The sequence below is a fragment of the Oenanthe melanoleuca genome, chromosome 1, assembly GCF_029582105.1.
Source record: "Oenanthe melanoleuca isolate GR-GAL-2019-014 chromosome 1, OMel1.0, whole genome shotgun sequence".
NCBI classification, from domain to species: Eukaryota; Metazoa; Chordata; class Aves; order Passeriformes; family Muscicapidae; genus Oenanthe; species Oenanthe melanoleuca.
The window spans coordinates 53,361,021-53,373,558 of record NC_079333.1 but is presented as its reverse complement, the minus strand read 5'-3'; the positions used below and the strand labels follow the sequence as shown (position 1 = coordinate 53,373,558).

Below are 12,538 nucleotides of genomic sequence, written 5' to 3'. Positions count from 1 at the left end.
ATAAAGGACCAAAGTTTTTTTATTACATTTTTGTAAGTGCAGTCATGCTGGAATAAATTACATTCAACATCACAAATTTTGTAGAACATGTTTAGCTATCTCTTTGACAGCAGAAAGTGCCTCTAAGCACGTTGGCTTGATTTCTCGAGAAGGAAGCAGAAATCCATGGGTTCCTGTGTCACGAAGCTCAAAGGTAAAAGAATACTTAATGCCAAGATCATAAGCCCAGTCATCAGACCCTCCAGGAGCTAGATCTATGTGAGGAAGGAAAAACAGAAAAATTTCCTGAAACCAGAACATTTTCTGATCAAAAGCTGTCTTCTGATGCTAGCAAGGATATACTGTCATGCCTTTCATTGCAGTCAAGTCATACTTACAGATTGTTTGTGCACCAGCACCAGGTTTGTAAGTTTTCCAAGTTGTCCTCTTTATAGCTTTAGCTGCTTTCTGTGCCAGACTTTCCTGAAATTAAATAAAACATTGTTACCTTTAAGGCCTTGTGACTGTAGATAATATGTATGCAGTTGGAATTTACTTACAGTGTGCTCAAAATTTCACTTTAGTTAAATAATCATATAAAAGGTTCTAGAAACCCACTGAATGTGGTACAAGTTTTCAGCATATGCCCATGCTACAGAGTGCATTTCTGCTGTAGCAGATAAAAAGTATAGATGGGACCTTATCCCCACTTTCAGCAGTAAACTATTGTTAAACCATTTGTTCTCATTCATCTCATATTCTTTTCTTTTCTGCCAGAGTATTTAAATTACTCTTTATTTGAGTAATATTGACAAATATGGCAGAAAAATATTTTAATTGAGAGAACCCTACTCTTAAGTCATGAAGAAGGCTGAAATTCCCAGAATCAGTGCACCTCTCTCTGCTTTACAGAGAAAGAGTAACTGTTCTGTTTAGAACTTTGCTCTTTTCAGTGAGAGTTTGTACTGTGTCATTTGGTGGCTCAAGAAAGTAAATTCCACATATGCATGATATATTTTCCATCCTGCCACTAAGACAATTTTAAAAAAGTATCCCAAGCAAAAGCCTTAATAAAAATATTAAGTGTCCACCAGAATAACTCATTGCTTAGATATTGTAAAGGGTGTTTACAAGAGTAACACACCCAATTAATTTCAGAGTTTATATAAACCATACAACATAATGAAGAATTTGCATATATATATCTTTTCAAGATGTCCAGAACAATAGGACTGCTCTTTTAGCAGGAGCTTCAACACATTAGGTGTTGTTGATGTATAATCAATCTGGAATAAATATTTTCATTTTTCTGTAGCCTTCAGAAGCAGCTTGCTGATTTACACACTACTAGACCATCCCAGACTTTTTAAAGTTGTTAAGAACATCAACAAACATTTCCTAATTCTTGATCCTCACAGCACAGTGATTCCCTCATTATCAGACTAACCAGGCTGGGTGAATAGCTCTGAAATGTGTGAAACTTCAGGAGGTGGGAAGACTTACCAGTTCCTCATGGTCTTTGCTTTTGTTCATGGTGTAAGAATATGGAAACAGCACCAACTGGGAGTAGGAGTGCATGGTTACGTAGGCTTTAATGATGTCTTTGTGGTCTCTGACAAAGCGAGCCACTGCTTTCACTTCAGGCTCAGACTCTGGGTAGGGTCCACAGTATGTCTCCTGACATTCAAAGTGAGATGCTCCTGGACCTTTAGCCAAAAAAAAGTGCACAGTTTTACTCCTTTACTTCTTTCCTTCTGCATTTCTGTTCATGAAAAATTAAAGAGTTTAAAATGAAAGAGCAGACTATGATGCTAATACACAAGAAATCATGGATTCCACCATGCTATGGAAAGAACTTGCATGCTTGTAGAAATCTCTGCAAGCCTACCAGGATTTCTCACCTATTATGCTCTTAAAAACAATCAACGAGATGCAGGAAAAGAGTATTCAAAGACTAGATAAGAAGTCTTAGAGGAGAGGATTAATATGCTTAATTTAAAATCATCACATGATTGTGAGGTCACGTCTTAAAATCTAAAAGTACTACAGAAAAAAGGCAATTCTATATGATTTTTTTATCTTGTGGGAAAGCAAACTCCCAATGGGAAGCTGAGGAAACAAATTAAAATGAAATTTTTTAAGAAAAATTGACCCTGGAACAAATTATCAAGAAGATAAATAGGATTCACCACTTCTGTCTTCAGAATAAGATCAAATAACTTTCTAGAATCAGTCAGGATCTTTGGTGTGTAAGAAAAAAAATGTATCTTTTTCATGCATGGTGTGCATGATATAACAGCCATGGATGGTTTAGCAATGGGCTAGAATGATTGAAATCCATGTAAGACTCAGTGTCTGCCCTGAGTGAAGTCAGATCTGGTCTTCAGGGTAACATTTTAAGGCAGCTATTCTGCAGATACAAAAAAAAACTTGTCAAGTTCTAAAGTGCCTGCAGTAATTAAATATATAGTCTTCATAAGAATCACTGAGGGCCAAACAATCTTGGTCAGCTAGGCATTGTGGTAGGATGACTGAGCTGATCAGTTTGTACACCACAGTGGAGCATCTACTCAGCTGGGTAGTGCAACAGGCCTTGGGTGGCATGGGAAGGGCCACCTCTTCCCTCATTCTTTCTTCCCACCAACAGCCTCCCCCAGGTGTGTCATATTGTGATGTGAGGGGCTCTGTTGTCCTGGGAAGAGGTTATTCCATGGTGTGTCATCTGGGGATGAAAAATCCTGAGTCCCAAAAAGAGTTATCTAAAGCTGGGAAAGTTTTCACCAGTTCATAACAGATACTCAGCTGCATTTGTCTTTGTATTAACTTTGCAGAACGGTAGATAAAAATGTTTTCAAAATAAAAAAATTTAGAGGCCAAAAGTGAGGCAGGGGTACAATAAGAAGGAATTTATGCCCTACCACACCAGTGTGCATCAAAATTCCTGTTCATGTCAGTACCAATGCACTTGCTGTTACCATGCGAGGAGCGGCTTTTTCTCCACAGCCGATTCTGTGGAAAGAGACACACAAGCCACGTTCAGGGAAAAATGCTGGAAAAGGCAATGTGCCACCTCACTGGTTAGTTAAATGTGACTTCCCACTTGTGCCTCTACAGTCCTCTACTAGTGAAGACTAAGGAAGATTCTAAAACCACAGTCTGCTTGCCAGCAAGGCGGTGATAAAAGGAAATGTTGGGTAGGATCAGAAGTGATCACATTCTGATTTCAATGGAATTTGGACTGTGGAAGGAGGGCTGAAGACATACAGTTTGGCCAGGTATGTGTGTTTAGGAGCACAAATCCAACTTTCTGTGGGCAAAGATGCAGAAATTCCAAGCACAGAATAAGAGTTTGGGGTGTGCAGTTCCAGGATGAAAACTGTGTCCTAACCATGCACAATGATAATTCCCATAAATAGCAAATCAGTACCTTGCACAACCTGTCAAAAAAGGTCTACATACAGAGGGGTGGCTCCACGTGTACTCATAGCCATCCACATTTATCACAGGCATGATGTAGAAATCAAAGTGCTCCAGAAGGGTTGTCATGGTCCGATCCCTCTCACGCACATGGATTGCCTATAAAGCACAGGGGAAACATATTAAAAGCATTTGTACTGGTTATTTTTCTTACCTTCATACAAAGGTACCTGGTGGTATGTGTAAAATAATTGTGCGATTGTCAGAGCAGTCTACCTGAGTCTGATAAAGCTCGTTACATAATGAAAATGGTGAAATAGCAAAGTAGCTCTCTGCTCAGAAGTGCCAAGAGGAGAAATTGATACAGTCAGTCAGATACACTGCAGTCCTTTAGAGTTAGTGGGTGATCATGAGACAGAAATGAAGCCTATTAATAGGAAGGTTTGAGCTTTTGCTGCCTGTGTAAGTAGTAGAAACCCTCCTTCCTGCTCAAAATGCAGCAAGCCCAAAAATAACAAGAAACATTTCAAATGGCTGCTGTACATAACATTATTTATTCTGGTTGCATTGTGAGTTTAGTGCAACTGTATGACAGGAGTCAGTAAGATCTACATTGGTAATTTTGCCTCACAGCTTATTTTGAAGGCTTTAGTGATACTGAGCCTGGTTGTTGGTCCATAACAAAGAAATAAATTTTAATCTAGATAAATGAGTTTGTTACTATTAGAATAGACTAAGTCCTTCATCATCCTTTTTTTTCTTTCATGCCTTACTTAGATCACTTCTTTCATTGTAAATCCTTCCTAGTTATCCTCAGGCAATAGACTTCCCTTGACTAAATGAGAAATGTCAATCTTTCTACAATCTTAATGACAAAATTAAATTATAAAAAGTGGACCCATTATAAAGAATGCCTAGGATTTGCTAGGGAGAGCTGATGATTTTAGTGCATCTGTGCAGATGTGTATTAATGTCAGATTTTAAAAAGTTGCTTCACGAAGAGATATAGAAACAAAATTTGAATTTAAACCATATAGATTAGATCAAAGGAATGGAGAACCTAAACGTTCAGCTTGTTACTTCTGAAAAATGCTGCAGGGACGTGTCACTGGCAAAATGACAGCTCAGTTGGTAATTATTTGGAGCAGCATGAAAAGGGCAAATGCATTTCTATCCAGTGGAACCTTGAAAGCTGGGTTTATCAGTGGGTCACAAGGTACATTCAGCTATATCTGTCCCTAACTCCTGCAATATCCTTTCAAATGTTTTAGGCATTGAGATTTTATAATTGTGACTGATGACAAAAATCAATTATTTTTTTATTTTTATAATTATCACCATCATCATCCACATTATATAGTTCCATCATGGCCAAATCATAATTCACATTTCAAGGACTCATCTATGTTGTTTCTCTGACTGCAGTACGGTGGCTTTAAAGTCTCAGTGTCATCTAGTTTATTTTTACTATGAACTTTGCTTTTGTGACAAAGTAATAATAATAAACCTCATAACATTAACTAAAAAAGATGGGCAACCTTGTCTGGGCCAAAAGGGCCTCAAAAACCTTTTCCTGGTCCATACCAGGGACTGGGTCTGCAGCTCAGCATAAGGAGTTAAACAGAGATGCCTTAAATTCAAAAAGACCAAGGCAATGTGTTTTAAAATCCAGTTGTAAACTGTGGATGTTGTTTCTTCTGCTGCACCTTTGTTCCCTTTCCTGAGCAGTGTAGATAATAAAGATGCTAAAGATTATGTCTGTTTGTCTATGGCTACACATCAAGGCTGGTTAATCTAAGCCCATCCCATCAGTGATTAATCTACAGGCTCAACCCATCAGTGATTTTCTAGTTCCCATGAACTGGTATTACAGCTGGACGTTGTTGGCCATATTCTGGAGGGCTGACATGGGGGTGTCACTAGCAGGGTAATACCTTTAGAAGAAGGTGGCTTATGTGGCTGTAGATCCAGAAAAAAAGCCAGGAGCACAGATGAAAAACATGGAATCAGGAGGAGCAGTAGCAACAGACATGGGAGTAGGTGATGCAGCACAGCCAGTGGATTGCTGGTGCCATATCTGGAGCAGGAAGGAGTGAGGTACCTATTGCTCTAGGAAGGCATGTAGGGAAGAGCCAAGGGTTGTAGGACAGCTTGAGCTTACCCTGTGTGTCTTCTGACCTGCTCCAGGCAGTGCCAGTTGCAGTAATATGGACACAAGTCACCATGTGCTGCGTGACTCGGAGCCAAGACCACTCCTGGTGTCCACATGGCAGTGCAGACATGGCCCTAGCAGATTACCAAACACGTGCTTTTTCTGGCATGCCCTCTCCATCCCTGACCATTCATAACAATAAATGTCTCTGTTGAATTTGCTGCACATACTTTGAGGTACGTGATAATACATTTGAGCTCCTTTGCATTCACTCCCAATGGCTTTTGCTTTCTCTCTCACACACACACACCTTTATCTACTGATATGCACACACATGCACACATACTGCTATGCTTGCAGCTTAGACACAAATATCATTTGGTGGTGTTGTGGGAGTAAAGAGATTAAAGCTTTATGGATCATAGAATGCAGTTGGACAAAGGTAAATGGCATCAAGATTTCTTGCTTTGCTTTGAAAACAGCAATCAGATCTGATTATGTACTCACATGACCTATGAACCACAGGCAAAAAGCAGGAGAAATCCATTCTCTAGCATGGATACCACAGTCAATCCATATGGCATTTTTTGATTTTTCCATGCTTTTAGAAATCTGACAAAAGAGAGAGTGCATTCAAATGTCACCATTGTACAGGGTACCATATAAAAGTGGAAGTGAAAAGGTAACCAAGACAGAAGAAGAAGCGTCTGTTTTGTAAGGAGAGCTCAGACTGATCCTGGGCCAGGATGCAGCCATTGGTTAGATTTGCATACAGCCAGAGAGCCACATTCAGGCTGCTAGCAAAGTTCTAACACAGGCACCAAGACTACAGCAAGATCTGAGTTCAGGTGAGTCTGCCATCAACTGTGCAGGGCAACATACTAGATTGGCTTCATTGTCAGCAGAGGAGGGTATCCACTGTGCCAGTATTTCATGCCTTTGGATGATGGCCTAGATGTGGTAACTTCCTTGTGACCCAGAAAAAAGCCTAATCTTGTCAAATGCATTAGCAGCAGGAGTGCATCTTACTAGAACAACTTAGGAAACTTCTAAAAAGCACAAAAAATAAGAATGTAGGTAAAGATTCAAGGAAATGTCCTGGCCAGACCCCATCATTTGCTTACAGTAATACTTGGAAAGTTTTTGCAGTAAGTCACAGGTGTACCTTCAGAACATAAAGTGGTCGCTTTTCATAGGATGATCCAATATATATTTTCTGGAGGAGATCAGAGTGGACTTTCACTACTTCCTCCATCCAACGATAGATCTGCAAGGGCAAAGCTAGTAAGTGGATCTTCTCTCTGTTGTTTTCCTTCATCCCTGAAAGTGGTCTAGACTTAAATTCATTCTACCTCCCAAATTTTTTATCTGATGGTTAGGAAAAATTAATAATACAACCCACTTACCACTTGCCTAACTAATTTTGTTAAACAGCAACATACAGTCACAACACAGTTCAAATGTAGCCCTGAAATTCCTGTTTAGTTCTATTTGTTTAAATTGTTATTGATTTAATGTTTTAAATATTTACATGTTTGTTTTATGACTTCATTTTGCTTCTGTATTTACTGCCTTTGAATGACAGTTTGAGGCAATACATGTATGAAAGATTTTGTCTGGTGCTTCTATCTCTATGAAAGCATTACAATAAATAGAACTCTTAATTGTTGAGCAATACAGTACTAGGTAATTATTAACTGCTGATGATTTCTTTCCCTTTATCTCCATTCTCAACCATGAGACAAATTTCACCCTTTGCATCTACAGATGTTCACAACAAAAATAGCTTACTTCTTTCATTGAATGGTAGTTTTCATAGTATGAGGTAGATCCACGAGGATTGACTGTGTCATTGAAAATCTGTTTTTCAATAATTCCTTGAACATCTTCCATCAAGACTCTGAATAACAAAGGAAGAGCACAACCTCCTGTTAAATAAATAATAAACAACTTTACAGAATCATTCATGACAACAAATAAAAAATACATACTTGTGTTGGATGGTCAGTTGCCTTAACTGAGCTTTTATGCTATTTGTGTTGGATGCCCTGACATAGAAATGGACTTCTCTGTCCTTCTTGATGTTTTCAACCACAACAGGTTGCCAGAGAATGACCTACAAAATTTCCAAAAACATTTTTTTTTTTGCTGAGGAAAGAAAAAATATTCTTACTAACATTTAATAAGCATTTTGAAAATAATCAAAGCATATTTTTTCAATTTAAGAGACTGCTCGTAACAAGCAGTTTAATGTTCTTTGTGATATGTAGCATTCTGCTACTTCTGGAAATGAAATGTGAGTATTTAAGCAAGGCTTATAATGACTTCTGCACAGAAATTCATAAATCAAGATCAAAGACAAGAACATAACCTTTTCTGAGACAGTATTTCTAGTATAATAGATATATTTAGATGGTTATTATGTTACATGTTTTCAAGTCTGCTGAGAGTTATTTTCCCTGAGGGTATTTGTAGAATTAATGATGATCAGACCTGTCTTTGTAGTTATTGTATTCTCTGATGACTTTGATCAAGGAGGAAATAAGTGCCAGAAGGGGTTTGAATGTAAGTCAAATTGAAGAAGAAATACAGATATTAGAAATTGGAGAAAAGTAAGAAAATAAAATTATTCTTGGTAAAATTAAATATTTTACAATAATAAAATCAGACGCCAACATATTCAATAAAAAACTGAACCTTCAGAACCAATAATACAAAAGATCTAGGGGTGACAGTTAGCAGTAAATTAAGCATAAAATTAGAGTGTGAAAAAGTCAGCATAATCCTTGGATGCATACAACTTGAAGTCACCAGACAGTAGGGTTTTAGTTTTTTTTTTTCTTTATGATTCAGTTGCACAATGAATATTGTTTGAATGATAAATGGTAACCATTAAAATTGGTTGGGAGGTACTGCTTGTGTCTACCCTTCCCCTTCCCCTTTCCCTTTCCTATTGCCTTCCCTTTTGCCATTCCCATTCTGTTTTTTTCTTATAGCTTGCTCAATTGCCAGTTTATAGCCCATGAAAAATATTTGGTTTGCATATTCCCATAAATGGCTTAGAAAAAACCACCACAAGCCTCTCTGCATTGAATGTGCTGCAGTTCTTCCTGACTCCTTGGGGCTCCTGTGTACAAGAAAGTGAAGAATTACAGTGAGGAGGAAGAGAGGTTTCAATTTAATTAAATACTCCTTTATCTAATGAAAGATAGAAGCAATAATAATTCAAAGTATTATTTAAGATATTTTTTTCTTCTAGATGCTACCTTAAAAAAATACCACAAAATTCCAATCCTGTTCTTCAAAGGTGTGCAAGCCATATAGGTCAAGATCACACTGGTCAAAAGTGCTGAAGTTCCCTAGCAAATGTATTTCTACTTACTGTGTGTTGGTGTTCTGTCAGTTTTGCAGTGCCTTAATACACAAAACCAATTGCAGAAATATGAGCTCCAATATAATTAATTACTGAAACATTATGGAGGGGTCTTCTTATGTAAATCAGAAGTAGTGAGAAATGAAAACCAGGCATTTCCTGAGTTTATGTATTACAATAAATGAATGGAAGTGAGAAAGATCTTTCTTGGGAGGGAGAAGCAGTATTAGGGCACTTGGGGGAAAATTTGGCCTAAAGTTCAGAGAGACAGAATAATCTGTTTACCTCAGTGGTGTTCAGTAAATCCTGAAGAGCTTCAACTTGTTCTTCAGTTTGTGGGAGAGCCCACAGAACTTCATCCCTGAAAAACATGGGTATTTAGGTAAAGCACAGGTACTTGAAACAGCTCCAGTTCATGCAAGAGTGAAGCAGGCTTGGCCTCTCATCTTCCCTGGCTTGGCTGCTGTGAACCCAAAGATGATCCAATAGTGAAGATGCTAAATCTGGTTCCAGCCTCTGCATCTGCCAGTCAGTAAAACCCATGGAAGAGATGGTGCAGGGCTTTGGTAGCCAATATTTACTGCTGAACACTGCTGGTGCTGGACCAGCACCACAGCCATCAGCCCCAGCTAATCCACAGTGCAGCAGCAGCAGCTGGAAGATGGCTCTCCTATTGTCCCCAAGTTTCTCAGTCGCCATTCAGCAGAGACATCAGTCTTCCCAGTCTGCCAAAAGCCCTCACAGGTTTGGCAAAAGCCAAACATGATGTTCTGTAGATGTGCATTCCTACTTCAGTCAAGTTTTTCTGGTGTCCTCATTTGTGTCCTTCTGCTGGTATTGTTTCAGATGGTCTGCACCACTATCCTCCCCATCTTTGCCCAGTAACTTACATTCCCCTTCTATTTGAGAACTGTAGTCTGGACATGCTGTACATGACATGGTGCTTCCCAGCTACTCCATGCCTGACCCCTCTGTTGGTGACAGAAGTGAAATTCACTTTCTGGAAAGAAAAATAGCGCTCTGCATTGAGTCCTGATCATCAGTGTCCTGCAAGTCATGTAGTTAAAAATTTCATTGGATAGATAATAAAAATAATTTGTGTATGTAGAAGAAGGAGACTCAGGGGAATGTCAGAGCCCTCTTTCCATTTCCTGGGCTGGGGTAGCTCTCAGCCATCTAAAAACGTGCTGAAACTGGTTGTACCATATAAATCAGGCATGAACAAAGTCCCTGCCAGCCCTGTCTGTAAAGACTGTCCTGAAAAGGAAACAGGTAGGGCTCCCAAAAAATAGGATTTTCAAGCAGCATAACATGATTGTCACAGCTTGTTGCTGTGACTGATTTCAAGCAGAAGCCTGACAGCATCTGGCTACCAGGTGATTCATATTTTCTTTTAGCCAGGCTCCAAGCAATTACTGTTGTTTCTCATGCAGAACCAACAGCATGCCAACCTTATTTTTGCCTCCACCATCATTTGACAGAACATCAAAAAACAATCTGGGATAGGCAAGGTGGGCAGTTTGCCTGTTTCTTTAGGTAAGTGCACTCTGACGTGTGTGTTTGAGGCTAGTTATAAATGAATGTCTTCTCATAGCTGAGGGAGCCTTTTCACACAGGAGCCAAGAAAAGCCCTTCTGCATCTGGTTTCATTGCATGATTCCCACAGCCTGAGAGCACCATGAGGAGCCCTCTTCCATCTGCCTTCTTCCCCTCTCTTTGTAGAAAACACCCAGACAAAAGCTTTATTACCCTTATACCAAGCTCTGAAACTACTCCCAGCTTCCTTACCTGCTGGACCTGGTCATCTTAAACACACCTCTTTTCTTTCTGTTCTCATGCCCTCCTTCCCTGATTGTTTCAGTCGGTCCTTGAAAAGATCCTTCTCATTCCCTTCTTCAGTCCCACTATCTGTGTCCCTGTTTCCCATATCTTTTCCCTTTTACCTCTTGGTAGCAGTCCAGCTGCCATCCCCACATTACAATACTCTGATCTTACCCTGTAAGCAAGTAAGATACACTTCAGTTAATTTTAGATGGGTTTTATATCTTCATCTGAGCTAGGAACCGTCTTACCAAAGAAACAGGCACTTTAGGGGTCAGGTTAACCTGAGCTAATTTAGATGTGTGAGCTAACCTGAAATGAATTGCCTTCTAAATACACATATTTTTCCCCACTAGCCCTACAGAAAGGTGAAGGTGACTTGTTCCTATGCAAAGCTGTGTAAAAATTCTATCTAGTCATATGAATCTTATCATTTTAGCCATTTTTGTAACTGGGACTGGGGGGAGGTTAGGCTCTTGCTTTCCAGTGGGAAACACCATATTCTTCTTCAAGAATCAGATATTCAGTTTTCTGTTTAAACATTAAATAAATAAATCTTCAAGTAGCACAGAGCAATATTGTTCCACTGAATTCACCTGAAACCACATTTGTTTCCCCCTACTTTAACCCTCCCACCTCCATAGCAATCCACAACAAAATATGATTGCAACACAAAAGGAGAGGAAAGATCCTCTTTTTAAGGCATGAACTCAGTGGTATTCATCTTTCACAGGTCTGCAGAGTGGTGCAAAATCACAGAAGGGATACAAGAAATAATTCACATTTTATTTGTGCAGATATTTTAGTTCTGGGAGCAGGTTGTATTTAATCCTAGGTTGTTCAGCTTTGCTTAAAATCACCACATGAGGAACTTGTCCTTTTGGTTCTACTTACTGAAACATTTAAGGTTTTTAAACCTTATATGCAGAAAATATGGTATATGCAGAAAATAAAAGCACTTTGCCTGTCTTCATCTCTGACATATGTTCTCATGTTTTAAGAAAGCATTTGGTTTCAGGGCATTTTGGAAGTTTATCAATAGGTAACAATAAAGCTGCTTCTGAAACATTGTACAAATACCAAATGGTTATTCAAAAGTGATTTATGCCTGGAAAAACCATCATAAAGGCTGCTTTGGAAAGAAAACAGATTGTTAGCACTTTCTGAAATGGTTTCTCTTTCTACCTCAAGAAGTAATTCATTTAAGATCTTGTTTTTAGGCAAATGAAGCAAATTATTTTTTCCCATTAGGTTTCAAAATGCCTTTTATTTGCATTCAAAAGTACTGAATGAACAGAATTGATTTGCACTTAGACCAAAAAGAGTAGTCTTAATATGATTAAAAACATAGGATTTATGGATGCAGAGAAGACTTAAAATAATTTCATTTCCCCCACCATCTTTATGTTAAATTGAACCACGTATCCAATTACAAGGGCAATAAATATATGTCAGCCTTTGACAAATGTTTTCTCATGCAACTTGGAATTATTTTGCATCACTTTCCCTGTCCCACACACCACACACTAGAACACCCAGCATCATCAGTAGATATTTACCTTGGAATAGTGAGGACATGCTTCTCTGGAACCAAGATAAAAAGGGTGAAAAAGAACAGGTAAAACTTCATCTTCATGGCATCCACAACAAAACCAAATGCAATAGGAAAGCAGAGGGTTCAGGACCCACATTATTGATTTTAAAAATGTTATTTAAAGAGTAGTTAAAATTTAATACTGCCTCTCACTTCAACCCCTAGCTCCTAGTGGCTAAGTCAATATGACAGAGCTCCCTGG

The 12,538-nt window shown here is 38.7% G+C and overlaps 1 protein-coding gene across 1 annotated transcript; it reads right to left on the bottom strand.

Moving 5' to 3' along the window:
* Position 1: 1 nt before the first annotated feature.
* Positions 2–12,434, bottom strand: CPB2 (carboxypeptidase B2). Its single transcript, XM_056495921.1, has 11 exons — positions 12,302–12,434; positions 9,207–9,282; positions 7,540–7,664; positions 7,340–7,448; positions 6,714–6,815; positions 6,056–6,160; positions 3,439–3,555; positions 2,898–2,988; positions 1,483–1,685; positions 378–462; positions 2–254 (listed from the first exon to the last, which is right to left on the bottom strand). The coding sequence occupies exons 1-11, from the start codon at positions 12,376–12,378 to the stop codon at positions 70–72; spliced, it is 1,275 nt and encodes a 424-aa protein (XP_056351896.1). The 5' UTR covers positions 12,379–12,434; the 3' UTR covers positions 2–69.
* Between the last annotated feature and the right edge of the window lie 104 nt (positions 12,435–12,538).

Excerpts from the sequence above, each read along its gene's own strand:
- CPB2 (XM_056495921.1), bottom strand. The coding sequence starts at position 12,378 with ATGAAGATGAAGTTTTACCTGTTCTTTTTCACCCTTTTTATCTTGGTT. Across the intron at positions 6,161-6,713 it reads GACCACTTTATGTTCTGAAG|ATTTCTAAAAGCATGGAAAA; the intron begins GTACACCTGTGA and ends CTCTTTTGTCAG. Across the intron at positions 255-377 it reads TGCTGGTGCACAAACAATCT|ATCTAGCTCCTGGAGGGTCT; the intron begins GTAAGTATGACT and ends TTCCTCACATAG.